Here is a 26326-nt window from a genome sequence, read left to right on the forward strand (position 1 = left end):
CACTGTATGAGGTATATATAACATATAATATATAACACTGTACACACTGTATGAGGTATATATAACATATAATAGTATATATATAACACTGTACACACTGTATGAGGTATATATAACATATAATATATAACACTGTACACACTGTATGAGGTATATATAACATATAATATATATATATATAACACTGTACACACTGTATGAGGTATATATAACATATAATAGTATATATAACACTGTACACACTGTATGAGGTATATATAACATATAATAGTATATATATAACACTCTGTACACACTGTATGAGGTATATATAACATATAATAGTATATATAACACTGTACACACTGTATGAGGTATATATAACATATAATAATATATATATATAACATATAACTCGGATCCACCTTATTACAGTAAACAGCCGCGACCAGCGACAGACGGGGGCAGACAGCGCCCGCATAAGAGGCGCTCTGTGATTGGATGGGGGAGGATCTATCGGATGAGATCCGCGCCCTGATTGGCTGCAGCTTCCAGAGAAGCGACTGACGCGGACCCCGGCTTCACCTATTGTTATAGTGCAGGAAAAACAAGTTCAGGAGAGGGAAGAGCAGAGGAGTCTGGGGGATCACTGGGGATCACTGAGGCTGGGGGATCACTGAGGGTGAGACTGGGGGATCACTGAGTCTGGGGGATCACTGAGGGTTAGACTGGGGGATCACTGAGTCTGGGGGATCACTGAGGTTGAGGCTGGGGGATCACTGAGGCTGGGGGATCACTGAGGGTGAGACTGGGGATCACTGAGGCTGGGGGATCACTGGGGGCAACAGAGGGTGAGTCTGGGGGATCACTGAGTCTGGGGGTATCAGAGGCTGAGTCTGGGGGGGACAGAGGCTGAGTCTGGGGGGGCAACAGGAGGTTGAGTCTGGGGGATAACAGGAGGAAGCTCAGGACAGAGACACAGCAGAGGGAAGCTCAGGACAGAGACACAGCAGAGGGAAGCTCAGGACAGAGACACAGCAGGAGGAAGCTCAGGACAGAGACACAGCAGGAGGAAGCTCAGGACAGAGACACAGCAGGAGGAAGCTCAGGACAGAGACACAGCAGGAGGAAGCTCAGGACAGGGACACAGAAGAGGGAAGCTCAGGACAGGGACACAGCAGGAGGAAGCTCAGGACAGAGACACAGCAGAGGGAAGCTCAGGACAGAGACATAGCAGAGGGAAGCTCAGGGCAGGGACAGCAGGAGGAAGCTCAGGACAGGGACACAGAAGAGGGAAGCTCAGGACAGGGACACAGCAGGAGGAAGCTCAGGGCAGAGACACAGCAGGAGGAAGCTCAGGACAGGGACACAGCAGGAGGAAGCTCAGGACAGGGACACAGCAGGAGGAAGCTCAGGAAAGGAACACAGAAGAGGGAAGCTCAGGACAGAGACACAGCAGAGGGAATCTCAGGACAGACACAGCAGAGGGAAGCTCAGGACAGGGACACAGAAGAGGGAAGCTCAGGGCAGAGAGACAGCAGAGGGAAGCTCAGGACAAAGACACAGCAGGAGGAAGCTCAGGACAGAGACACAGCAGGAGGAAGCTCAGGGCAGAGACACAGCAGAGGGAAGCTCAGGGCAGAGACACAGCAGAGGGAAGACAAGTAGAAACGGATAGGAACATGCATTAACATTGATAGGATAGATATAAGGTACCAGAATTGGAGGGATGAAGATATAAGACGAGGGAGGGTTGATAGAGGGGACATAGATAAGGGGGAGGGGTTTGCAGGGGACAGTATTTTCTGTGTAACCATGCTAGGGGTCTCCGACACTGCCAGCTGAGGGAGCAGAGCGGTCCGAAACGTGAGTACAGCATGATACATCCTACACATTTCTGTATATTGCATTTGTGACTGTCAGCTCTCTCCTGCCCCTCCCCATCTGACTCCCCCACCTATCTTCTGCCCCACCTGCATCCTCCTCCTCTCTCCTGCTCCTCCCCCACCTGCTTCCTCCTCCTCTCTCCTACCCCTCCCCCACCTGCCCTCTTCTGCCTCCCTGTCTGGGTCACCCTCCTCCCTGTACTGGCCCAATCTGTATCCACCTCCTCTCTCCTGCCCATGTTTGTGTTCCCCTCTGCTCTGCTGTGTCTCCACCATCATCAGCCCCCCTCTCCCTGTTGACCCCCCTTATCTATGCCATGTGTATAATATTGGATTGCTGTCACTGAGATGTTATTATTGATAAGCTGCATCAGATGAGGTCAGCCTTCTATCGCCTTTCAGGAAATGCAAGAGCAGAAAGGACCTAACAGCTGACTATGAAGGAAATAAGTTGCTCTCTGAGTGCTGCCATATTTCTACAGTAGTTGATCCCACTGAAGCAAAGCTGCCTGAAAGGCTTAATTATGTAAGGGGGGTGATTGGGATCACCTGAGGCCACTTAAAGCTTGTATCAGAGCTGACCCTGGCTGCTTTCCTGTGTTGTTTTTTTATTTATTTTTATTTATTTGTTTACCCCCCAATGAGGACACCGTGTGTGTCACAGTGATGTCATATGTGACTCTGGAGGTGGGGGGGCAGCTGCCCGCGATGTGCACTGATGAAGAAATATATGGGGAAGGTCTCTCCGAAGGGGTAAGAGTCTATATATAATCAATAAATGATGATTATAATTGGTTGGATAATCTTAGATCAGCCAGGTATCTTGCCTTACCAGCGGGCATGGGTGTACGGGCACGCTTGGTGTGTTTTAGCACAATGCACTCCGGTCTACCCAGTCACTTGGCGTTTGTGTTGAATTGCGCTTTGCGCAGCCGCCTCTGCGATGCTTGTACCTATACACAGCTTTAAAGATCCTCTCTTCAATTCCCAAAATGTATTTTTGTTTGTACAATGTCATGCCATTGAGCTTGCTTAGTTCTGCTGGTATCAGGTTTAGTTTTGCGGTTTGATTTAGTGTCATTTGCGGACGGTGGGTGGACTGAACCAGCTGTGCCTTTCAGCATAACGTTTGCAGCATCCTGGAGGGATTGGGGGGAGCAGATCCCTTCTCCTGTATGATAACCGTGTGTCCGGATTGTGTACAAGCCAGCCTCTGCCGGCTGCCTATTGTGTCTCTCCTGTGTAATGCACACTGCCTGTAGCCAGTTATACAACAGTCCCTGGCTGCTGCGTGTGTGTGGTCCTTGTCCTTCCCCGGCACATTTTTACACACATTCCTCGGACCCCCATCCCCCACCCTGACTGCCGGCAAGAGAAAACCTGCATTAAAAATAATAAATAAAAGGGGGAATGGGGGGAAGACGTTGCCTCCTTTAATGTTCGTCAGAGGACAGCAATCTCTGGGACGCTGATTGCAAGCCCTTTGGCTTAGGGACTCTTTAATTGCAAAGCCTAGATGGTAAGTTCTTGGAACAAGATCTCCCAGCGTAGCACTGCATTGTAAACTCCTTGGGCAGAGTCTAATAATATAGCCCTTAATTGTAATATTGTTGGGCGAGGGATCTCGTAACACCAGTAGATTGTAAACTTGTTATATATGCCTCTAAAATGTAAGTTCATTGTGATGAGATCTCTTATTTTACCATTCGAGTGTGAGCTCCTTGGGCTTTCATTATATGCCTTGTGTTCTGATGGATCTGTTATAACCTGGGTATTACAGACTCTTGTGTTGTCTATTTGGAGTCTCTCTCTTTGGCGTTTCCTCATTTTTTTTCCTTACGTCTTCCTCACTACAATTACTGCTGTCTCTTCCCCCTCTCCACTCAGTATGCCTCTCTCCCCACCTCCTTAAAGCGCACCAGTCACCTAGCCTGTGCTCGAGAGAATGGTGCCTATCGCATCACTGAGACATGAGGTGCCTCGTGCCTCACTGATGGTCCAAATAGATTGATAGGCTGAGTGTGGGTTTTGCCCACAACATGGCTGCGTGTAGCGCACTCTAGTTATATTTCCACCATCCTCCCCCTCAGCATGGGGTCCTCTCATGGACTCCTGTCATAATGACGGTCTTTGCGTAGATTGTAAGCTCTTTGGCCCATCTCTGACTAGAAGGCAGTGCATGTGGACTGGTTAGAAAGGCACCTTTAATATAAACCCGTCTTCTGCTGTTCATTTATTTTGTGACTCATTGACAAATCATCTAGTTGCTCCGTGCAGGCGAGAGGTTTAGGCAGGAATGGTCGCCGTATTTGTGGGGTCACCGCTTGGGGGGCCTGTGCCGTGTCGTAGATTGGTGTCTATAATGTGCATTTGTTGCAGGCGATCCCCGCCATGTCACTCACCCCCCCGAACAGCAACGATGCCTGTCTGAGCATCGTGCACAGTCTGATGTGCCATCGGCAGGGGGGGGAGAACGAGGGCTTCGCCAAGAGAGCCATCGAGAGTTTGGTGAAGAAACTGAAGGAGAAGAAGGATGAGCTGGACTCTCTGATCACCGCCATCACCACGAACGGGGTGCACCCCAGCAAGTGTGTCACTATCCAACGCACGCTGGACGGGAGGCTGCAGGTATGGGCTCTGTGTGTGTCAGTGTTTTACTGTACCACCCTCCCATAGGTCAGGTACCCTTCGAATTCCTGCACTTCTTCTCTGTGTCCTCTCTGTATTCCTGGCCTCACCTCTCTGGCTCCCCTCTACCAGACTCACTCCAGCTCGGCCCCCCTCTCTGTCGTGCGCCGTCTAGTTCGCTCACCCCCCCTCTCTGTCATGCGCCCTCTTGCTCGCTTGTGCCTCCCCCCTCTTTTGTACGCCCTCTTGCTCGCTCCTGTGCCCCCCTCTTTCGTGCACCCTCTTGCTCGCTCGTGCCCCCCTCTTTTGTGCGCCCTCTTACTCGCTCGTGTCCCCCCTCTTTCGTGCGCCCTCTTGCTCGCTCGTGTCCTCCCCCCTCTTTCGTGCGCCCTCTTGCTCGCTCGTGTCCTCCCCCCTCTTTCGTGCGCCCTCTTGCTCGCTCATGCACCCTCCCCCCTCTTTCGGGCCCCCTCTTGCTCGCTCGTGCGCCCTCTTGCTCGCTCATGCACCCTCCCCCCTCTTTCGGGCCCCCTCTTGCTCGCTCGTGCCCCCTACCCCCCTTTTTCGGGCACCCTCTTGCTCGCTCATGTCCCCCCCTCCCCCCTCTTTCGGGCGCCCTCTTGTTCGCTCGTGCCCCCCTCTTTCGGGCGCCCTCTTGTTCGCTCGTGCCCCCCTCTTTCGGGCGCCCTCTTGTTCGCTCGTGCCCCCCTCTTTCGGGCGCCCTCTTGCTCGCTTGTGTCCCCCCTCTTTCGTGCGCCCTCTTGCTCGCTCGTGTCCCCCCTCTTTCGTGCGCCCTCTTGCTCGCTCTTTCCCCCCTCTTTCGTGCGCCCTCTTGCTCGCTCTTTCCCCCCTCTTTCGTGCGCCCTTTTGCTCGCTCTTGTCCCCCCTCTTTCGTGCGCCCTTTTGCTCGCTCGTGCCCCCCTCTTTCGTGCGCCCTCTTGCTCGCTCGTGCCCCCCTCTTTCGTGCGCCCTCTTGCTCGCTCGTGCCCCGCTCGCTTGGGCGCCCTTTAGCTCGCTTGTGCCCCGCTCGCTCGGGCGCCTTTGCTCGCTCAGGCCCCTCTCTTTTTCGCTCGGGCGCCCCTCTCACTATTCCTCTTGTGCGTGTGCCCCCTCTTGCTCTTTATCTTTCCCCTTCTCCACTGCGCCTACTTGTTTAATCACACTCCCTTCTCCTGTGCCCTATCTCTTTCGTGCGCTCTTGCGTTCCCTCTCTCATTCTCTCTCTGTCTCCCCCCCCCCCCCCCCCTCTCTCTCTCTCTCTCTCTCTCTCTCTCTCTCTCTCTCTCTCTCTCTCTGTCTCGGCCTCCTCTGCAATTAGCGTCTGTGTTGCTGGATGATGAGTCACTGTCTGGCAGGACGGAGGGGGGATGTTTTGTCTGCGCGGATCCCTCCAGGGAGAGGAGTGTGGAGGGAGGAGATGGGGCTAAGCCTTCACATCTCATATAAACAGTACAGGGAGAAGGCAGACGCCCCCCCCCCCCCTCACACATTGTGGGGGGGTCACTCCTGCATTCTGCTGCGGTTCTGTCATTTATCCCAATTTCTATTTACTTATCTTCCACATGTTCGTAACTAGTTTATGTTGGTGGACGGGACAGATGCATTGTGGGAGTGTGATCTGCCGCTAATGTCGGGATCCACCCACGTTGTGTATCCATCGTTTTTCTCTGTCCCTCGTTGTTCTACTGAACAGTAACCCCTAGTCTCTCACACTGGAGGCGGCCATGTTGTCTGCCCATAAAATAGGGATTATTTTTTCATCAATGTCCTCAGGATATATATATATATTACATATTCGTTCTTATTTATCCTCTTTTTCTACACAAAACTTGTATTATGTTTAGCAAAGTCTGTAATAAAGTCCTTTTGAGATCTTGCAGGCTACGGTAGGGTAACTGTTTTTTGATAAATGTAGGGTATTTTGTATACTACAAGTTTTTGCTTTTTAGAAAGGCCCCATCTGCATTTCTAATGCGCCATGCAGTACTGACACCTTCCCGTGACTTTACACGTTACACGCCCGCTGTCCTATCTATAAGTGTCTGTTAGTGCACTATGGCCCTGTATGCTTGGAGCTGTGATTACCCCCTTTATCCGCAGGATCCTGATTGATAACTCGGACTGTTCCCCTGTCTGTAGGTGGCTGGCAGGAAAGGTTTCCCCCACGTCATCTACGCCCGCTTGTGGCGATGGCCGGACCTGCACAAGAATGAACTCAAACACGTCAAGTTCTGTCAGTACGCGTTTGACCTGAAGTACGACAGCGTGTGTGTGAATCCGTATCACTACGAGAGGGTGGTGTCCCCCGGTATCGGTGAGTGTCGGGAGGTGTCGGGGTGCCATCCTTGTTGTATAACTAACTGTGCATTGCGTGCAAACTAAAGTATGACTTTGTTGTGTTGCAGGACTCAGTATCCCCAGCTCAGGTACGTGTGGGTCTCCGGGCTCTGACTTCATGTGTTCTTCCGTAATTTCCCGACTCGTTTCTCCAAATGTTTCTTAAGAATTTTATATTTCCTTCGGCAGCCACTCCATGTCGGTCGGTGAAGGAAGAGTTTTCAAATGACTGCGAGATGGACTCACCCTTGTGTCTGTCCTCGTCGCAGGAACTCCAGCCACCCATCAAACGCCTCCCCCTACCTCAGATGCCGCCTTCAGATTCCTACAGACAGCCCTTGCCGCCTCTCGCATTGCCCAAAAGCCCTCAGACGCCCATCGGCATGTACCCCCCTATACCCATGTCACCCTCTGGTAAGATCCTTTTTCACTATCCTCTAGATCATAGTGATCAGATCTATACACCAGATCTCCAGGACACAGAGGGAGTGATATCACTGTATACATCACTGGTAATATCTCACCTACAGTATAGTGATCAGATCTATACACCAGATCTCCAGGACACAGAGAGGGAGTGATATCACTGTATACATCACTGGTAATATCTCACCTACAGTATAGTGATCAGATCTATACACCAGATCTCCAGGACATAGAGGGAGTGATATCACTGTATACATCACTGGTAATATCTCACCTACAGTATAGTGATCAGATCTATACACCAGATCTCCAGGACACAGAGAGGGAGTGATATCACTGTATACATCACTGGTAATATCTCACCTACAGTATAGTGATCAGATCTATACACCAGATCTCCAGGACATAGAGGGAGTGATATCACTGTATACATCACTGGTAATATCTCACCTACAGTATAGTGATCAGCTCTATACACCAGATCTCCAGGACACAGAGAGAGGGAGAGATATCACTGTATACATCACTGGTAATATCTCACCTACAGTATAGTGATCAGATCTATACACCAGATCTCCAGGACATAGAGAGGGAGTGATATCACTGTATACATCACTGGTAATATCTCACCTACAGTATAGTGATCAGCTCTATACACCAGATCTCCAGGACACAGGGAGTGATATCACTGTATACATCACTGGTAATATCTCACCTACAGTATAGTGATCAGATCTATACACCAGATCTCCAGGACATAGAGGGAGTGATATCACTGTATACATCACTGGTAATATCTCACCTACAGTATAGTGATCAGATCTATACACCAGATCTCCAGGACACAAAGAGGGAGTGATATCACTGTATACATCACTGGTAATATCTCACCTACAGTATAGTGATCAGATCTATACACCAGATCTCCAGGACACAGAGAGGGAGTGATATCACTGTATACATCACTGGTAATATCTCACCTACAGTATAGTGATCAGATCTATACACCAGATCTCCAGGACACAGAGAGGGAGTGATATCACTGTATACATCACTGGTAATATCTCACCTACAGTATAGTGATCAGATCTATACACCAGATCTCCAGGACACAGGGAGTGATATCACTGTATACATCACTGGTAATATCTCACCTACAGTATAGTGATCAGATCTATACACCAGATCTCCAGGACATAGAGAGGGAGTGATATCACTGTATACATCACTGGTAATATCTCACCTACAGTATAGTGATCAGATCTATACACCAGATCTCCAGGACATAGAGGGAGTGATATCACTGTATACATCACTGGTAATATCTCACCTACAGTATAGTGATCAGATCTATACACCAGATCTCCAGGACACAGAGAGGGAGTGATATCACTGTATACATCACTGGTAATATCTCACCTACAGTATAGTGATCAGATCTATACACCAGATCTCCAGGACACAGAGAGGGAGTGATATCACTGTATACATCACTGGTAATATCTCACCTACAGTATAGTGATCAGATCTATACACCAGATCTCCAGGACATAGAGAGGGAGTGATATCACTGTATACATCACTGGTAATATCTCACCTACAGTATAGTGATCAGATCTATACACCAGATCTCCAGGACATAGAGGGAGTGATATCACTGTATACATCACTGGTAATATCTCACCTACAGTACAGTGATCAGATCTATACACCAGATCTCCAGGACAGAGAGAGGGAGTGATATCACTGTATACATCACTGGTAATATCTCACCTACAGTATAGTGATCAGATCTATACACCAGATCTCCAGGACACAGAGAGGGAGTGATATCACTGTATACATCACTGGTAATATCTCACCTACAGTATAGTGATCAGATCTATACACCAGATCTCCAGGACACAGAGAGGGAGTGATATCACTGTATACATCACTGGTAATATCTCACCTACAGTATAGTGATCAGATCTATACACCAGATCTCCAGGACACAGAGAGGGAGTGATATCACTGTATACATCACTGGTAATATCTCACCTACAGTATAGTGATCAGATCTATACACCAGATCTCCAGGACACAGAGAGGGAGTGATATCACTGTATACATCACTGGTAATATCTCACCTACAGTATAGTGATCAGATCTATACACCAGATCTCCAGGACATAGAGGGAGTGATATCACTGTATACATCACTGGTAATATCTCACCTACAGTATAGTGATCAGATCTATACACCAGATCTCCAGGACACAGAGAGGCAGTGATATTCAACTGTATACATCACTGGTAATATCTCACCTACAGTATAGTGATCAGATCTATACACCAGATCTCCAGGACACAGAGAGGGAGTGATATCACTGTATACATCACTGGTAATATCTCACCTACAGTATAGTGATCAGATCTATACACCAGATCTCCTGGACACAGAGAGGGAGTGATATCACTGTATACATCACTGGTAATATCTCACCTACAGTATAGTGATCAGATCTATACACCAGATCTCCAGGACACAGAGAGGGAGTGATATCACTGTATACATCACTGGTAATATCTCACCTACAGTATAGTGATCAGATCTATACACCAGATCTCCAGGACACAGAGAGGGAGTGATATCACTGTATACATCACTGGTAATATCTCACCTACAGTATAGTGATCAGATCTATACACCAGATCTCCAGGACACAGAGCGGGAGTGATATCACTGTATACATCACTGGTAATATCTCACCTACAGTATAGTGATCAGATCTATACACCAGATCTCCAGGACACAGAGAGGGAGTGATATCACTGTATACATCACTGGTAATATCTCACCTACAGTATAGTGATCAGATCTATACACCAGATCTCCAGGACACAGAGCGGGAGTGATATCACTGTATACATCACTGGTAATATCTCACCTACAGTATAGTGATCAGATCTATACACCAGATCTCCAGGACACATAGAGGGAGTGATATCACTGTATACATCACTGGTAATATCTCACCTACAGTATAGTGATCAGATCTATACACCAGGTCTCCAGGACATAGAGGGAGTGATATCACTGTATACATCACTGGTAATATCTCACCTACAGTATAGTGATCAGATCTATACACCAGATCTCCAGGACACACAGAGGGAGTGATATCACTGTATACATCACTGGTAATATCTCACCTACAGTATAGTGATCAGATCTATACACCAGATCTCCAGGACACACAGAGGGAGTGATATCACTGTATACATCACTGGTAATATCTCACCTACAGTATAGTGATCAGATCTATACACCAGATCCCCAGGACATAGAGAGGGAGTGATATCACTGTATACATCACTGGTAATATCTCACCTACAGTATAGTGATCAGATCTATACACCATAGTGATATCCCTGCGTAGTGATCTCCGGGAGCAGAGTTAGTGAGCTGCTATTGCTGGTAAGACATGTATTATATAAAGTTCTGTCCTAAGCTAGAATTGTGTCTAACATGATGATGATGTCTCCTTCTGGCACAGTGGCTTCCGGCTGCCCCCTCGCTCCTCTCGCACATGGTGAGGGTCTCCTATCAATTGCACCTCCACAACAGATGGTGTCCACATCTCCACCTTCCACACCAAACCAAAGCTCGCAGAGTAACGGGTACTCCTCGCCCCCCAAGCAGCCTTATCACCGTACGTATAGCTGCGAGACATTGGTCATATAACGGAGGTTACTGGTGCTGTGACATAACGTATTTCGGCAGTACAGTGAGACTGCTCTGCATACTTTGGCTTCACCAAAACACTTTCCCCATCTCCTTTTCCACAGCTACCTGGACAGGAAACAGTACCGCGGCATATACCCCCAACCCGGTGTCCCAACCTAATGGGAGGGGAAGCCAACAGCCTCCACTGCACCACCCCAACCACTACTGTACGTGTGTCTGTCCCTCTATGGATCCCCAGACTCTAATAATATCATAGCACCGTAATTCGTCATCACTCGTCTCTCCTCTCCTCCAAGACTATATTTCACCACCGTCTTTCATGTCTCTCCATGTAGGGTCTCTTCACCAGAGCTCCCCCCAGTATCAGCACCCTGTATCCAATCATCCAGGTAGGTGGTCCCGCCACTGGGGTTTAGGGCCACACGTTTCTATCGTTGCTTGACCCTTTTTAAACCTGGTCGTGTTCCTTTGGCAGGACCGGAGTTCTGGTGTTCTGTCGCCTACTTCGAGATGGACGTCCAGGTTGGAGAGATATTTAAAGTGCCGGCAAACTGCCCCGTGGTGACGGTGGATGGATATGTAGACCCGTCTGGGGGTGACAGGTTCTGCCTGGGGCAGCTGTCCAACGTTCATCGTACGGACACCAGCGAGCGAGCGAGGTGAGACGCGAGTCTGCATATAGGACGTATAATGGCCAGTTTCCGTATTTTATGTGTCGGCAGCAGGTTAAAGGAGTTCTTAGCATTCGGGTGATTGTAAGCTCCTTTCTTGCAGGCTGCATATCGGAAAGGGCGTTCAGCTGGAGTGTCGCGGGGAGGGAGACGTCTGGATGAAGTGTCTCAGTGACCACGCCGTCTTTGTGCAGAGTTACTATCTGGATAGGGAAGCCGGCCGAGCGCCGGGGGATGCTGTGCACAAAATTTACCCCGGAGCCTACATCAAGGTATTGATTCCTTTATTTCCTGTGGTTACGTTGTCTTGTCTTCCAGTAGGGATGTGATCCCTTTTTACACAGCCTGGGGGGCCAACCAAACCTTTTTCCGAATGCCCGAATTCATATAATGTCCGAAATGAGACTTTTCAAGAAGCAATGCTAGGAATTATTTCTTAAAAACGTACGAGACGTGAAGTTTATAATTAGCCATTAACTAAAACTTCCTGTTTATACTTTAACCGTTGTTAAAGTGTCTCATCACAGTCTTTCTGACATCCCTCCATGCCCCCAAATAGTGTAACCGAGGACTTTCCGTGAGAGGGACCCTGCGCTTTTGAAGGACTCATTGTGATAGTGATTAAACTGTTCAGCTCTCCATTATAATCAAGTTAATTGTTAAATCAATATTCCCTTGTCTTTATATCCAATGCAATCTCCAGTCTCTGCACATTCTTCATTTACCTTAATAACCTTGTTCTCACTGTATAATAGTCATCCTCCTCCTCCTCCTGTATATCCAACAGTCTTATACATTCATCTCACTGACTCCTTCATCTGTCACCTACCCCTAGGCTAACAGTCCCCCGCGTGATTGGTTACTGACCTCATTCCACCATTACATTTTCCTGCTCTTGATTGTCGTATCCTTGTAACAATCTATACAGTATGTACTCTAAATATATTCTAATGAACGACCTTTATATAAACTACAACTTATCTATATGGTGGGACAGTGATTTAAACATGTTGGGTGAGCCGCGTCTGGGTATAGAGGGGCTGTTGGGGAAGACCTCCCTGGACAAATTCAGCACTATGTGACAGACGTGGCTGGTAGGATGACGACCATCGATCAGCGAGTACCGTGTGGCCAAGGCAGTAGGCCACGATGGGGCATCGGGGGCTGGGGGTGGACGGCAGAAGTGGAGACTATTGATGATCTGGGGTGTCGGTACATCTTGGAAGAGAGACATAATGTACGGTTGTTGTAGAATGAAGGGAAGAGATACGGGAATATCCGATGGAGAAGCATCTGATGTAACGTTGGGGCGTGGGCCGATACCACAATGTATGGAGGTGGTGAGACATTGGGAGCTTCGTGGATGACCGGTAGAAAGCTGGATGACGTCCACAAATGTTGACAACTGTTATCCCCCAAATATAAGACCCCTTAAATAACTTTCCCTGGAATTCCTCAATGCAGCATTTCTGGAATTTTTTTTGAATGTTTAAATAACTTTGTTTTTGCAGGTGTCCTTGTAGTCTGATTAACAATCATTATATTTTGTACCTCCCCCCCCCTTCCTTCTTGTCTAGGTGTTCGACCTGCGACAATGTCACCGACAAATGCAGCAGCAAGCGGCCACCGCGCAGGCGGCAGCTGCAGCACAGGCAGCGGCAGTGGCTGGAACAATCCCCGGCCCCGGATCAGTGGGCGGCATCGCGCCTGCCGTCAGTGAGTAGAGGGTATATTCAGGGGGAGGAGTCGGACACTTCTGGCACATACACCGGTTATGTCGGAATCTACAGGTCTAACTTTGGTTCTCCTTAACAGGTCTGTCGGCAGCGGCAGGGATTGGCGTCGATGACCTCCGTCGCCTCTGCATCTTGCGGCTCAGTTTCGTCAAGGGCTGGGGCCCGGACTACCCCCGGCAGAGCATCAAGCAGACCCCGTGCTGGATAGAGGTTCACCTCCACCGGGCCCTGCAGCTCCTGGATGAGGTTCTACATACGTTGCCAATGGCTGATCCCAATTCGGTGAACTAGAAACTGTCTGCGGGGATCGCCAGCCATGGAGACGTAAACGATGCGATGAAAGGGGCTCGTTTATGCCAAAAAAAAGATATCTGTGATGGGATTGTACCAGGTTACTCCGGAGGTTGAAAGGAGCATTCTTCTTTATTAAGGGAATGACTTTATATTCCAGACTTTGGCACGCTTTTGCTGAAACACTGCCAGCAAGTTCTGCTTTTTATTCGTTTGTGTACCGCTGTGGAAATTGCTACTATACTTGTCCAGTTCTTCAGAAACTTCAGACGACGTATCGCACGGTGTCTGCCTCACGTACTGGAGCGGTGTCTCGACAACGGCATGTGTGTACGCAGAACGAGAGAGAGAGACGCTGGTTTATTATATCCCATTAGTGCTCATACGTGGATATCGGATGGGGAAAAACACATTCCAGCCGGAATAAACCTATACGACAGTTCACGTCGGGGGGATCTCCATTCTCTCACAACGAAAACTTTTTTATATATATATATATATATATATATATATATATATATATATATATATATATATATATATATATATATATATATATATATATATGTGCTGTTAAAAAGACAGTTCTGTGGCTACCTCAGTTGCTTTCTACTTTCCTTTTCCACTAAAAATGTTTTACTTGGTGTGAGGGAAAGGGGGCAACTGTTTTTGTTTCTTTCGACCTGTTCAATTTTATTTTGTCAGTTTTACGGGGAGCGGGTGGACTGCTTCTTAACATAAAAACAGAACCTTACAAGGCCAAAGTAAGAAAAGAAAAACCCAACCAAAAATTGTAAAGATGGAGTGAGTACACAGCGAGGGGCGTAGACTGTTTTTTGTTTTTTTTTTTTGTTTTGTTTTTTTTTATATAAAGAAAAAGATTTCCACGTACAAACTAACCGATCGTAAATAAACTATTTATGTACTATTGCTTACAAATCTGCTGTTCTGTATGTGTGTTTGTATGTATTGTTTAATTCTGAGGACTGGGTAATGAGATGACGTGACGGCAATGAGACCCAGAATAAAAACAAACTACATGATTCTGTCGGCCGTGCGTTATGTTCTGAAGTTTTTGAAAGGAGCGAGAGATGCTGCCGCATGCGGACCGCTGGCCCTCCGTACAGTAGAATAACCAGTTTTTACAGCTAACCTGCTGGAAAAGAAAGGGGGTTAAAAGGCAAAGTCTGTAGTTTCCAAGTTGGTGGAAATGCCAAACCATCCCACAGCTATTTAGGTGGACGGTTCCTCTTCCAGATACTGCTGCCCTCAAGATGGTCTTTTAAAGAGCTTATTTTCGCCACTTCTGCCAATCTTTAGAGCCAGATCCTCTGGAGAAGATACTTAAGGAAGTTATGGGTGGGGACAGTTCCTTCCTTCCGCAGAATAAGCCCAAACGAGTTAATTTCCAACAGCAAGAACTCCTAGTACTTTAGCAGCCACTCCGGACATTTAAACAGGAACGTTCCACTGTACCAGCATGAACCAGGGGGCACTGAACTGGTTGGGGCTCTTCTGCTCCTATTGGGTGACTCCTGGTTGGACTCAAGTGGCCAAACTCTGGCTGCTCATAAATCTTGGCTATTGTATGTCATTTTCGGAGCTTCTTATAAACATTTTTCACAATTCAATTACTGATACTTTATTGTGGTCAAGTTTTTTTTACTTTTTCTCCAATCTCTTTCTGGTGCCAAGTAGGATGACTCCATTGATATCAGGGATGCCCTATGGGAGTACCACCAGCCCTTCCTCACCTTTGATTTCCAGGAAGTTCGCTCTCGTCTCCTGGCGCTCCTTTTCAAACCGGGCATCGGCTTTATGGTTCCTTTCCAAGCTCTGGCCATTATGGTGGTGCTGCTGTGTGGTCAGGGAGGGAAGGGTACGTTATACCGACTACCACAAACCCAATTCCACTTACTCCAACAAGGATTAGCTGACCGTCTGTTTTCCTCCACACTTGTAAAGCAGAATGTTTATTAAACGGATTTGCAGGAATTCCGATGAGATAACATGGCGATGGCTGTAAATGACGTCGCTTTTAAACCCGACCGTATTATTTCTGGTGTTAAAGGGATAATTTAAGGAGGCGCCGGGTCAACAGTGTGTTTTATAGAGGCGGCACCTCCTTAAATTATCCCTTTAACACCAGAAGTAATACGGTCAGGTTTAAAAGTGACGTCATTTACAGCCGTCTCCATGTTATCTCATCGAAATTCTTGCAAATCGGTTTAATAAACCATCTTCAGCTAACTATCTGCTCCGGGAGCTCCACGATTGGATCCATAAAATTATTGCTGTCTCGGTTTACCTCCACCGTGTTCATAGACATAAATTATGCCCAGGCCCCTGAGGGTCATGCATGATGCTCCCGTTCGTTCTGTTCCATATTTTTTTGTTCTCCGAAAGGTCATTTTTCTTCTTGCCTTTGTCTAGGTAAGTCGGTCTCTCAGGGGTGGCAGCTGTTTCCCATAAGTCCCCATAACCGGTTGTGGTGATGCTGAGCCCACAATGTAGCCTCAGGTACTTTCCAGGAGTGGAACGATGTGCGGTCTTCTGCCTCTGTGGCCCATCCACATCAAGATCCCACGTGCCCTGCGGTCCCTTCTGTGTACCACTAATGTAACACACACTTATTTTGGTTACTGTTGTCTTTTTGTCAGCTGTAACCAGCCTGGCCATTTCCCCCCACAGAACTGATGCTCAATGGATTTTTTGTTGTGCATATAATTCTTAGTAACCTCGAAAGACTTGTGCATGACAATCCCAGGAGGTCGGCAATTTCTGAGATACTCAAACCACACAGTCTGCCACCATCTTCATCACCATTTATTTATATAGTGCCACCGCGCTGTACAGAGAACGCACATCAAATCAGTCCCTGCCCCATTGGAGCTTACAGTCTAAATTCCCTAACGTACACAAACAAAAAGACTAGGGTTAATTTTGTTAGCAGCCAATTAACCTGCCAGTATGTTTTTAGGGTGTGGGAGGAAACCCACGCAAACAGGAGGAGAACCTACAAATAAGGTCCAATTTGGAAATCAAACTCACGACCCCAGCGGTGTGAGGCAGAAGTGCTAACAACTCGGCCACCGTCAATCATTGCACAGTCAGTCACTTAGATCACATTTCTTCCCCATTCTGGTGTTTGGTATGAACAACAACTGAACCTCTTGTCCATGTCTGCATGTTTTCATGCAATGAGTTGCTGCCATGTGATTGGCTGATTAGATATTTAAATTAATGAGCAGATGTAACTTATAAAGGAGACACTGAGCCTGTGTCACACCACAGCCTCGGAGAAAAGGATTTAACGGTAAGTTCCAAAATCTCTTTATTTATTACAATCTTCCTGTTTGTTGGACCTATCAAGATAATAGAAAGGAATATTACTAATACCCCACCTATACCATCGCCTCACAGGATGGACAATAACTGCAGTGTGAAACTACTGGTAGATGGCCTGAGGATGTCGTACTCTATCCAAATGCTACCTCATAAGGCTCTTATTCAGATGGCTGGAGGTCTATAACCAGGACCAGTCTCATCTTCTTGTGTATATGTCCAATGATGTACAAAGCTCAAACGTCTCCAGCGCTATATACACTTTACAGAACTATTCATGTGTCCAGCCCTATATAAGCCTCACAGGTCTCCTCTTCCTGTGTGCAGCCCTATATTCACCTCACAGGTCTCTTCATGTGTGCAGCACTATATAAACCTCACAGGTGTCTTCTTCATGTGTCCAGCACTATATTAACCTCACAGGTCTCTTCATGTGTCCTGCGCTATATAAACCTCACAGGTCTCCTCTTCATGTGTCCAGCCCTATATAAACCTCACAGGTCTCTTCATGTGTCCAGCACTATATTAACCTCACAGGTCTCTTCATGTGTCCTGCGCTATATAAACCTCACAGGTGTCTTCTTCATGTGTCCAGCACTATATAAACCTCACAGGTCTCTTCATGTGTCCTGCGCTATACTAACCTCACAGGTCTCTTCATGTGTCCTGCGCTATATAAACCTCACAGGTCTCCTCTTCATGTGTCCAGCCCTATATAAACCTCACAGGTCTCTTCATGTGTCCTGCGCTATATAAACCTCACAGGTCTCTTCATGTGTCCAGTGCTATATAAACCTCACAGGTCTCTTCATGTGTCCAGCACTAAACCTCACATGTCTCTTCTTCATGTGTCCAGCGCTATATGAACCTCACAGGTCTCTTCATGTGTCCAGCCCTATATAAACCTCGCAGGTCTCTTCTTCATGTGTCCAGGCCGATATTAACCTCACAGGTCTCTTCATGTGTCCAGCCCTATATAAACCTCACAGGTCTCTTCATGTGTCCAGCCCTATATAAACCTCACAGGTTTCTTCTTCATGTGTCCAGCGCTATATAAACCTCACAGGTCTCTTCATGTGTCCAGCCCTATATAAACCTCACATATCTCTTCTTCATGTGTCCAGCGCTATATAAACCTCACAGGTCTCTTCATGTGTCCAGCGCTATATAAACCTCACAGGTCTCTTCTTCATGTGTCCAGCACTATATTAACCTCACAGGTCTCTTCATGTGTCCAGCGCTATATAAACCTCACAGGTCTCTTCTTCATGTGTCCAGCACTATATTAACCTCACAGGTCTCTTCTTCATGTGTCCAGCCCTATATAAACCTCACAGGTCTCTTCTTCATGTGTCCAGCACTATATTAACCTCACAGGTCTCTTCATGTGTCCAGCGCTATATAAACCTCACAGGTCTCTTCTTCATGTGTCCTGCACTATATAAACCTCACAGGTCTATGATTCATGTTTCCAGCCCTATATAAACCTCACAGGTCTCTTCTTCATGTGTCCAGCACTATATAAACCTCACAGGTCTCTTCATGTGTCCAGCACTATATTAACCTCACAGGTCTCTTCTTCATGTGTCCAGCCCTATATTAACCTCACAGGTCTCTTCTTTATGTGTGCAGCAGTATATAAACCTCACAGGTCTCTTCTTCATGTGTCTTCATGTGTCCTGCGCTATATAAACCTCACAGGTCTATGGTTCATGTGTCCAGCCCTATATAAACCTCACAGGTCTCTTCTTCATGTGTCCAGCACTATATTAACCTCACAGGTCTCTTCTTCATGTGTCCAGCACTATATAAACCTCACAGGTCTCTTCTTCATGTGTCCAGCACTATATTAACCTCACAGGTCTCTTCTTCATGTGTCCAGCACTATATAAACCTCACAGGTCTCTTCTCCAGCACTCTATAAACCTCACAGGTCTCTTCATGTGTCCAGCACCATATAAACCTCACAGGTCTCTTCTTCATGTGTCCAGCGCTTTATAAACCTCACAGGTCTCTTCTTCATGTGTCCAGCACTATATAAACCTCACAGGTCTCTTCATGTGTCCAGCCCTATATAAACTTTACAGGTCTCTTCATGTGTCCAGCGCTATATAAACCTCACAGGTCTCTTCATGTGTCCAGCCCTATATAAACCTCACATATCTCTTCTTCATGTGTCCAGCACTATATAAACCTCACAGGTCTCTTCATGTGTCCAGCACTATATAAACCTCACAGGTCTCTTCTTCATGTGTCCAGCGCTATATTAACCTCACAGGTCTCTTCTTCATGTGTCCAGCACTATATAAACCTCACAGGTCTCTTCTTCATGTGTCCAGCACTATATAAACCTCACAGGTCTCTTCATGTGTCCAGCGCTATATAAACCTCACAGGTCTCTTCTCCAGCACTCCATAAACCTCACAGGTCTCTTCATGTATCCAGCACTATATAAACCTCACAGGTCTCTTCTTCATGTGTCCTGCGCTATATAAACCTCACAGGTCGATGGTTCATGTGTCCAGCACTATATAAACCTCACAGGTCTCTTCTTCATGTGTCCAGCACTATATTAACCTCACAGGTCTCTTCTTCATGTGTCCAGCACTATATAAACCTCACAGGTCTCTTCTCCAGCACTCTATAAACCTCACAGGTCTCTTCATGTGTCCAGCACCATATAAACCTCACAGGTCTCTTCTTCATGTGTCCAGCGCTTTATAAACCTCACAGGTCTCTTCTTCATGTGTCCAGCACTATATAAACCTCACAGGTCTCTTCATGTGTCCAGCCCTATATAAACTTTACAGGTCTCTTCATGTGTCCAGCGCTATATAAACCTCACAGGTCTCTTCATGTGTCCAGCCCTATATAAACCTCACATATCTCTTCTTCATGTGTCCAGCACTATATAAACCTCACAGGTCTCTTCATGTGTCCAGCACTATATAAACCTCACAGGTCTCTTCTTCATGTGTCCAGCGCTATATTAACCTCACAGGTCTCTTCTTCATGTGTCCAGCACTATATAAACCTCACAGGTCTCTTCTTCATGTGTCCAGCACTATATAAACCTCACAGGTCTCTTCATGTGTCCAGCGCTATATAAACCTCACAGGTCTCTTCTCCAGCACTCCATAAACCTCACAGGTCTCTTCATGTATCCAGCACTATATAAACCTCACAGGTCTCTTCTTCATGTGTCCTGCGCTATATAAACCTCACAGGTCGATGGTTCATGTGTCCAGCCCTATATAAACCTCACAGGTCTCTTCTTCATGTGTCCAGCACTATATTAACCTCACAGGCCTCTTCTTCATGTGTCCAACCCTATATTAACCTCACAGGTCTCTTCTTCATGTGTCCAGCACTATATAAACCTCACAGGTCTCTTCTTCATGTGTCCAGCACTATATTAACCTCACAGGTCTCTTCATGTGTCCAGCGCTATATAAACCTCACTGGTCTCTTCTCCAGCACTCTATAAACCTCACAGGTCTCTTCATGTGTCCAGCACTATATAAACCTCACAGGTCTCTTCTTCATGTGTCCAGCGCTTTATAAACCTCACAGGTCTCTTCTTCATGTGTCCAGCACTCTATAAACCTCACAGGTCTCTTCTTCATGTGTCCAGCACTCTATAAACCTCACAGGTCTCTTCATGTGTCCAGCACTATATAAACCTCACAGGTCTCTTCTTCATGTGTCCTGCGCTATATAAACCTCACAGGTCTCTTCTTCATGTGTCCAGCACTATATAAACTTCACAGGTCTCTTCTTCATGTGTCCAGCACTCTATAAACCTCACAGGTCTCCTCTTCATGTGTCCAGCACTATATAAACCTCACAGGTCTCTTCTTCATGTGTCCAGCACTATATAAACCTCACAGGTCTCTTCTTCAGGTGTCCAGTGCTCTATAAACCTCACAGGTCTCTTCTACATGTGTCCAGCCCTATATATACACCTCACAGGTCTCCTCTTCATGTGTCTAGAGCGATGTTCCTGACATATACAGCTGTTGCTCCACCTGGTGTTGGGTTAGAGAATGACATATTTTGGATTATACTGTATAACAACATTTAGGGCGTAGTTACCCCCTTACATGACTTCACTGACCAGTATAACATTTAGCTCACAGAAATGTTGTATTTTACAAGTGTCACCAAATGCAAAATGAAAACATGCCTAAAAGACATAATAATCACCATATTGTATGACCTGAAGGCCTGGGATCAGGTGATGGTATAATGTACTGTACTGGGCACCCTGCCATCAGGGGGGGGGGGGGGCAGATTATATTGAGGGCGGTCGATGAGGTAGATTCCACAGTGTTATATTTATAGTTAGGTGGAGCCCCTGGAAGTGATTAAGTTGCAGTATTTTAATATTAACTAGATTTTCCTCAGCTATTTAAGGCAGTTGCTGAATTTGGAAAATAAGTGGGAGAAGCAGAGTCAGGAGCTGTCAGAGTAGAAATCCCTGCTACATCTTACTAGGGGAAATAAATGGCTTATATTGTTATACCGTTGTGTCCTCAGTTCGCTGTGTGCGGTCAGCGCAGCGGCGCCATGTTTCCGTAGACACTATTATTATGAACAATGTGATTTGACGTTCCAAAAATGGCCGCTGGATGGGAGACACTTTAGTTTGGGTGGTCTCTAGTGATCGGAGCCAGGTCTTCCCCGGGGTGCTGGGGGTTGTTTTGGGTGTGATGTCATTTCCGGTCCGTTGCAGGATGGCGGTCCCGGTGTCCCCCGGGCGGGATGTGTTTGCGGAGGGGCTGCTGGAGCTGCTGAAGCCGGCGGTGCAACAACTGGACTCCCATGTGCATGCTGTGAGGTATGAGGCACCCGGAGCCTCACACAGGGGGCACCCCAGGGACCATGGGAGATTGTGTCCCCTGATCTGCCCAATAGTTACATGTATGACAGGAGCATGTGTACCCCAGTAACCACATGTATGACAGGAGCATGTGTACCCCAGTAGTCACATGTATGACAGGAGCATGTGTACCCCAATAACCACATGTATGACAGGAGCATGTGTACCCCAGTAACCACATGTATGACAGGAGCATGTGTACCCCAGTAACCACATGTATGACAGGAGCATGTGTACCCCAGTAACCACATGTATGACAGGAGCATGTGTACCCCAGTAACCACATGTATGACAGGAGCATGTGTACCCCAGTAACCACATGTATGACAGGAGCATGTGTACCCCAGTAACCACATGTATGACAGGAGCATGTGTACCCCAGTAACCACATGTATGACAGGAGCATGTGTACCCCAATAACCACATGTATGACAGGAGCATGTGTACCCCAGTAGTCACATGTATGACAGGAGCATGTGTACCCCAGTAACCACATGTATGACAGGAGCATGTGTACCCCAGTAACCACATGTATGACAGGAGCATGTGTACCCCAGTAACCACATGTATGACAGGAGCATGTGTACCCCAGTAACCACATGTATGACAGGAGCATGTGTACCCCAGTAACCACATGTATGACAGGAGCATGTGTACCCCAGTAACCACATGTATGACAGGAGCATGTGTACCCCAGTAACCACATGTATGACAGGAGCATGTGTACCCCAGTAACCACATGTATGACAGGAGCATGTGTACCCCAGTAACCACATGTATGACAGGAGCATGTGTATCCCAGTAGTCACATGTATGACAGGAGCATGTGTACCCCAGTAACCACATGTATGACAGGAGCATGTGTACCCCAGTAACCACATGTATGACAGGAGCATGTGTACCCCAGTAGTCACATGTATGACAGGAGCATGTGTACCCCAGTAACCACATGTATGACAGGAGCATGTGTACCCCAGTAACCACATGTATGACAGGAGCATGTGTACCCCAGTAACCACATGTATGACAGGAGCATGTGTACCCCAGTAACCACATGTATGACAGGAGCATGTGTACCCCAGTAACCACATGTATGACAGGAGCATGTGTACCCCAGTAACCACATGTATGACAGGAGCATGTGTACCCCAATAACCACATGTATGACAGGAGCATGTGTACCTCGTGTTGTCTAGTTACCCCCAAACTGTTGCGTCCCCCTGTGATGTGGGATGGTGGTATCGCTGCGTCCCCCTGTGATGTGGGATGGTGGTATCGCTGCGTCCCCCTGTGATGTGGGATGGGGTATCGCTGCGTCCCCCTGTGATGTGGGATGGGGTATCGCTGCGTCCCCCTGTGATGTGGGATGGGGTATATCGCTGCGTCCCCCTGTGATGGGGGTATCGCTGCCTCCCCCTGTGATGAGGGATGGGGCTATCGCTGCGTCCCCCTTTGATGAGGGTTCAGGGTATCGCTGCGTCCCCCTTTGATGAGGGTTCAGGGTATCGCTGCGTCCCCCTGTGATGAGGGTTCAGGGTATCGCTGCGTCCCCCTGTGATGAGGGGTGGGGGTATCACTGCATTCCCCTGTGATGAGGGATGGGGGTATCGCTGCGTCCCCCTGTGATGAGGGATGGGGTATCGCTGCGTCCCCCTGTGATGAGGGATGGGGGTATCGCTGCGTCCCCCTGTGATGAGGGATGGGGGTATCGCTGCGTCCCCCTGTGATGTGGGTTCGGGGTATCACTGCGTCCCCCTGTGATGTGGGATGGGGGTATCTCTGCGTTCCCCTGTGATGTGGGATGGGGGTATCGCTGCGTCCCCCTGTGATGAGGGATGGGGGTATCGCTGCGTCCCCCTGTGATGTGGGTTCGGGGTATCACTGCGTCCCCCTGTGATGTGGGATGGGGGTATCTCTGCGTCCCCCTGTGATGTGGGATGGGGGTATCTCTGCGTTCCCCTGTGATGTGGGATGGGGGTATCTCTGCGTTCCCCTGTGATGTGGGATGGGGGTATCGCTGCGTCCCCCTGTGATGAGGGATGGGGGTATTGCTGCGTCCCCCTGTGATGAGGGATGGGGGTATCACTGGGTCCCTCTGTGATGTGGGTTCGGGGTATCACTGCGTCCCCCTGTGATGTGGGATGGGGGTATCTCTGCGTTCCCCTGTGATGTGGGATGGGGGTATCTCTGCGTTCCCCTGTAAAGAGGGGCGTGAGCGGCTCTGCGTCCCCTTGTACTGAGGGGTGGGGACTGAGCTGCGTCCCCCCTTAAATGAGCAGTGAAATGTGCCCCTGTGATGAGGGGTGGAAGTAACCACAAGTTTGCAGCGCCCTCTGTAGAAAGGAATAGGTGTAAGCCGTCATGTCTTATATCTGCTGGTAATTATATTACTTTTTATCTCGGCCTCTGAGGTCTTCCCATATCAGGGAGTGGGGTATTCCGCAGGGTCCTCCAGATATGTCATTGTTTTCCTTCTCTTTCCAGAGAGAGCCAGGTGGACCTGCGAGAGCACATTGACAGTCTTGCATCAGGTGTGTATTGGGGGAGAGGCACTTACAATCAATCACTGATACCCTTGTACAGGACACAGTATGACCGTTACATGTCATCTCATGGTACACGTCTCCCTTCTTGTAGAGCTCTGCAAGATCAATGAGGACCAGAAGGTGGCTCTGGACCTGGACCCTTACGTGAAGAAGCTGCTGAACGCCCGTCGTCGGGTTGTCTTGGTGAACAACATCCTGCAGAACGCGCAGGTAAGACGTGACAACCACACATGATAAGATTTGAAATAATAGTGCCCTGAAATGCTGGGTCTACATTTCTACAGACTCATATGGCTTTGGTAAAGATGGTGGACAGTCAGGGGTGGTCCGTCCCCTTCTACCACCAGACAGAGCCGGTACTCATACTGCCAAGCTCGGTGGCGGTGAGAGGAAGATAGATGTTGGGGCTCCTGAGCTGAGGTTTTCGCCTTACGGGAGCAACTGCCCTGGCCGTAATATCATCTACTATTTCCAAATCGGTAACTTATTTATAGGGCATGTTAATTATTTAATGTTATCAGACTCTTTTGAATGTGATATAAAAGGTCCAGTACTGATCCTGAGCAGATGTCTCCTGTGACCCAATAAGATATCTCCTCTGTTTTTTTGTTCCCGTAGGAGAGACTAAGACGCCTCAACCACAGCGTAGCCAAAGAGACGGCTCGCAGAAGGGCGATGCTGGATTCTGGAGCCCACCACCCCCCGACGTCCCCCAACAAATGACGCGGAGAGAAGAATTCTGGAGCTGCGCGATCTTTCTCTCTCTTTAACATCGGTAGATAAGATTTCTGCCAGCCCAGGTGTACGCAGGCGGCCCTCTGTTACGTCTTTGGTGGGCCAAATGCTTAGCAGCCCAAAGTGGGGGCGCCAACTGCCAAAACGATCAACTGACTGCATTAGGGGAGTTTATGTTCCGGTGTGATGCATGAAACATGTCGTAGCAATCTTCCTTATTGCCCCAGCAGTAGAGGGGCTTGGTTATCCGTCCGCCGGCTGCCGTTCAGACGTCCCTGAGGATTTCGTGGTAGTCCCCAGCATGCCATTTGTAGGTCTCAAGTCTGTCTCCGTTCTGTGAGCCGTACACAAGGAATGGAGAAGACGTCAGGCAGAATTACATCCTTCTTTTTACATGCAGTGTTCCTTGTATATGTGCACATACAACAGTCATGGAATCAGGGTTGTGAGCTTTGACCAGAGACTAAGTACGAATGGGTTGATAAACTGCAGAGGACGTTTACAGTCTGTGGGTAGGGTGCCCCCCTCATCTTTAAGATGCTTTTCATTGTATCCCATCGCTAACACCATCTATCGTGCTATGGTATTCAGCTTGTGGCGGCTCTGCCTAAATTAAATTCCTGTTCTTACGCACTTCAGTCTCAATAAATGTTATCTGCAAACCTATCGCCTTTATTTCGTCCTATCTGATCTGTTTGTTTTTTTAGAATTCAGGCTCTGAAAATATTACTTTAATTTATTATACCGATGAAAATCACTGACGTTGCAGTAATAACAGAAGTCTATGGTTCTGTGAATTGACCAACAGCTCAGTTTAACATGTTATAACTATATAGATTTTAGTAAAAAAAAAAAATCACTGTATAGCACCATCCAAAGGCTATTCAGGTATAGCAACACAATACAATTGCTACAAAAGAATAATTTTAAAGAAATGGTATTATTGTAATGTTGGAGGGTTCTAGCCCGAATTGAGCATTCACTATGGAACGATGAGACAGCAGGCGTCAAGGTTTTCTATGTTTGGTCAAGTACTTGCAGCTTGAATACACAAAACTAATTGTTGCCTCACTTAAGGCTGGTTACCCACTGGCATTAAAATGCATATCTGTACTAGTGTTTTATTACTGCCTG

At 47.5% G+C, this 26326-nt stretch overlaps 2 protein-coding genes across 4 annotated transcripts; both read left to right on the top strand.

Annotated features, from left to right (window-relative positions):
* The first annotated feature begins 874 nt into the window (after positions 1-874).
* On the top strand, positions 875-14187 carry LOC142108575 (mothers against decapentaplegic homolog 4-like). 3 transcript variants are annotated; one of them, XM_075192345.1, is made up of 12 exons: positions 875-1845; positions 4245-4493; positions 6633-6807; positions 6899-6919; positions 7020-7244; positions 10796-10951; positions 11088-11192; positions 11322-11375; positions 11462-11645; positions 11761-11929; positions 13235-13373; positions 13473-14187. In XM_075192345.1, exons 2-12 carry the CDS (start codon positions 4257-4259, stop codon positions 13682-13684), a joined length of 1677 nt encoding a protein of 558 aa, XP_075048446.1. In that variant the 5' UTR covers positions 875-1845; positions 4245-4256; the 3' UTR covers positions 13685-14187. The 3 variants fall into 3 exon arrangements, with proteins under 3 accessions (XP_075048446.1, XP_075048444.1, XP_075048445.1); XM_075192343.1 differs by lacking the exon at positions 875-1845 and adding an exon at positions 1861-2618; XM_075192344.1 differs by lacking the exon at positions 875-1845 and adding an exon at positions 2647-3384.
* Positions 14188-21714: 7527 nt separating this feature from the next.
* On the top strand, positions 21715-25858 carry SNAPIN (SNAP associated protein). The gene is made up of 4 exons (XM_075191847.1): positions 21715-21869; positions 24396-24442; positions 24549-24667; positions 25076-25858. Exons 1-4 carry the CDS (start codon positions 21742-21744, stop codon positions 25178-25180), a joined length of 399 nt encoding a protein of 132 aa, XP_075047948.1. The 5' UTR covers positions 21715-21741; the 3' UTR covers positions 25181-25858.
* Positions 25859-26326: the final 468 nt, after the last annotated feature.

This window comes from Mixophyes fleayi, chromosome 12, assembly GCF_038048845.1.
Source record: "Mixophyes fleayi isolate aMixFle1 chromosome 12, aMixFle1.hap1, whole genome shotgun sequence".
NCBI lineage: Eukaryota > Metazoa > Chordata > Amphibia > Anura > Limnodynastidae > Mixophyes > Mixophyes fleayi.

Coding starts and splice junctions, on each gene's coding strand:
- LOC142108575 (XM_075192343.1), top strand. CDS start 2,532: ATGTCATATGTGACTCTGGAGGTGGGGGGGCAGCTGCCCGCGATGTGC. Junction 6,808..6,898: donor GGTGGTGTCCCCCGGTATCG/GTGAGTGTCGGG, acceptor GTTGTGTTGCAG/GACTCAGTATCCCCAGCTCA. Junction 13,374..13,472: donor CGGCATCGCGCCTGCCGTCA/GTGAGTAGAGGG, acceptor TCTCCTTAACAG/GTCTGTCGGCAGCGGCAGGG.
- SNAPIN (XM_075191847.1), top strand. CDS start 21,742: ATGTCATTTCCGGTCCGTTGCAGGATGGCGGTCCCGGTGTCCCCCGGG. Junction 21,870..24,395: donor TCCCATGTGCATGCTGTGAG/GTATGAGGCACC, acceptor TTCTCTTTCCAG/AGAGAGCCAGGTGGACCTGC. Junction 24,443..24,548: donor CATTGACAGTCTTGCATCAG/GTGTGTATTGGG, acceptor CCCTTCTTGTAG/AGCTCTGCAAGATCAATGAG.